Source organism: Poecilia formosa, unplaced genomic scaffold (assembly GCF_000485575.1).
Source record: "Poecilia formosa unplaced genomic scaffold, Poecilia_formosa-5.1.2 Scaffold1432, whole genome shotgun sequence".
NCBI lineage: Eukaryota > Metazoa > Chordata > Actinopteri > Cyprinodontiformes > Poeciliidae > Poecilia > Poecilia formosa.
In genome coordinates this window covers 5,112-8,087 of record NW_006801371.1, presented here as the reverse complement: position 1 = coordinate 8,087, position 2,976 = coordinate 5,112, and the positions used below count along the sequence as shown (strand labels likewise).

Sequence of the window (2,976 nt, the reverse complement as noted above, 5' to 3'; positions counted from 1 at the left end):
CAGAAACACTTCGTGGCTCTGGTAAGGCACAGACCCACCAGTGGAATGGCAGCGTTCGCTGCAGCAGAACTTATTCTGAAAACTTGTTTCCATCTTCCCTTTAGAGCATGAAGTCCTTTAGAAAAGTCAGTGACAATAACAATGAAACTGAGGAGCTCATTTTGAATGTTGCCTTTTCTTTCAACCTTTTCTAATGTGAAACTTCAAACTGTGCATAAAAACCGTTGAACAGACAAAGCAGAGAGACAACCGTTGGTGTCTCTCTGCTTTGTGTCCTTCATGGTGAAACCAACGTTAGAGAGACATTTACGGAGGAGTTTTGATTAAATGTATGAGGTCGTTAATCTGTTTTTTTGTTTTCTGTGCTCTTACATCTGTGAATTGATCTGAGCATGCATCAATAAAAGGAAGCTGTGGCGTCTCTAGTGTTGTTCTGCTGCCGGTTCACACCAAGCAGAGTTATGTTTCTCTGCCATAAACTGGTTATTGTTTCTTTAAAGTGGCTTTTGTGTGCTGTCCAAGCAGGCAAACTCCACATATTTCTATCTTGGTTTATCTAGACAGACAGAAAAACAAGAAGTGAGGTCAGGAGAACATTAATTGTTTTACTAAATCAGCTTCAATCAGCTGGAAGGAGAATTTAAATCCATCCTTCTGGACTAAATCACAGAATCTTAACCGTCTCCTGCTGGACATGCAGACTGGGTCACTTTTTTCTAAGATTTGTAACAAGCAGAGTTTGTAACATCTGATCCACCAAACCTGCTTCCTCTCCACCAGGGGGCGACCTGCTCCAGCAGGCGGCGCTCTCCTTGTGCTCTGTGCTCCAGCATCGTGTCAATAAGAAGTGGTGCTGTGAAGAGAACAACAGTCAGACTGAATGTTGAACATCAGCTGCTTTCTCCTGCTGGTTTAAACCTTGTTGGACAGATGGAACATTGGCTGTGGATTATTCTGGCTGCTCTTTTCTCTGGTAAGATACAAAGATCAACATGTTTCCTCCACATGGAGGAGAAGTCTGGAAAGCTGCTGATTGTTCTCCTTTAATCAATCATCTCTATTGATCCATCTCTTCCTCTGCATGTTCTGTTCTTCCCCAGAGTGTAAAGGAGACTCAGTGACGCAGACAGAAAGAGAAGTTGTTGCTGCTGCAGGAGAAACTTGGACTCTGGGATGTACTTATGAGAGCATCTCTGTGACGCCTACATTGTTCTGGTACAAGCTGGAGGAAAACAGTTTTCCACAGTACATGCTGAAGCAACAAACATCGACAACATATAAAGCTCCAGAGTTCAACAGCAGCAGATTTGATGCTGACCTCAATAAAACCAAGAAATCCTTCAACCTGAAGATCCAGGATCTCCGTCCGTCAGACTCTGCTGTGTACTACTGCGCTCTGCAGCCCACAGTGACAGGAAACACCAGAACCCTGTACAAAAACCTGCAGTACTCCACAGCGGCCACTAGAGGGCCTCACTCCCTGTTAAACCACTAAAACCTGCAGTTCTCCACAGCAGCCACTAGAGGGCCTCGTACATCAGGTTACATTAAGATGAGCTGCAGCTGCTGGAGCCAAACTAACCTGAAGCAGCAGCATCTCCACCTGGTTCCTGTCCAACAGTTCAAACTGGGAGAAGTCAGTGGAAACCAGTGGAACCAGTTAGGAAAACCCCTGGTGTGTCGGAGATAAACTTCCATGTATTTAGTTGTTTCAGCTCCACTGATAATTGATACAATGATCCAACAGTCTGTGAATGTTTCTTCATAACAAACATCTGTGAAGGTTTTTGCTTAAAATAATTGAAGGAGTTTTATTCTGAAGAGCTCCAAACAGTCTGATCCTGTTCCTGTAAATCAGCTGCTGTTACCGACTGAAGACACTTATCAGCCTCGAACCTCGCAGCTCAGAGCTGCTACTGCCATGTTGTAACCAATGAAACTCCACCACTGCAACCCTGTTGCCATCATCTAGCAGACTGATCAAATACGGAGGCCATAAACGGCCAAACGGGGTAAAAATTGTAACTTTGATCCAATATGGCCGACTTCCTGCCTGTTTCTTATAATTTCTGCAAGAGTTTTCTGTACATCCGAAAGTTGTCCAAGTGAACCAAACTTCATAGGTGTCCAATAAAAGGTCAATATCTGAATGTTGCCAGGGGGCGCTGTTCAGCTGTTCCTGTTGTCACTTTTGTAAAAATATGTAATTTTCACATGACTGATGCATCTGCACAATTCAGGGAGTTTTCATATGTTTAGGCCTCCAAACAGAAAACTGAAAAACAAAACGATAATAAAGGCTGCAGTCACATTAGACCTCCTTTAAAAGAAGAAAATACTTTTTCTGGTGAGTATATTAAAAGCTTTTAACACAACACAGATCTACTGATTGACCCAAAGCTGCAAATGTTCCTGTTTTCTGCTTGGCTTCGCTGACCTTGGTGACCTCTGCATCTGGTCAGGTCTATGAACTGGGATCGTCTCCCAGAGCAGCTGCAGCTGATGAACGTCAGACTCTCTGGTTGATTTGGGAACTTTTTAATGTCACCTTGTCAACTAAAACCTTGGACTCATTCCTCCTTCCCTGGGAGGCAGAAGATTCTCTGCTCTCCATCCACTTCCTTCAAGGAACGACATTCATAATGATTCATAATGACATTCATGTCAGTTTTTCATCAGAAAAACTGACATGATAATTTGGGAATTTAAACTAAGCCAAAGTTTTCATAAACTTCTCAAAATCAAACCATCAAACAGGAGAAAATATTCTTTAACACAGAGACCTGACGCATACGGCAGTACAGAGTCGTAGTCAGCAGTGTTGTGGTCAAGACCACCTAACCCGAGACCAAGTCAAGACCAAGACCAGCGCCCCACGCTACATGATACTATAAAATGTGAAATATGATCAAAATTACTTCTCAAATTGATCTGAAAGATCCATATTCACATAAAAACACCTAGATATTAAATACT

The 2,976-nt window shown here is 42.8% G+C and overlaps 1 gene segment (V, D, J or C); it reads left to right on the top strand.

Moving 5' to 3' along the window:
* The first annotated feature begins 275 nt into the window (after window positions 1-275).
* LOC103132869 (T-cell receptor alpha chain V region CTL-F3-like) lies at window positions 276-2,583 on the top strand. The segment is given in 2 exon segments: window positions 276-973; window positions 1,101-2,583. Coding segments are annotated over 2 exon segments (438 nt in total).
* Window positions 2,584-2,976: the final 393 nt, after the last annotated feature.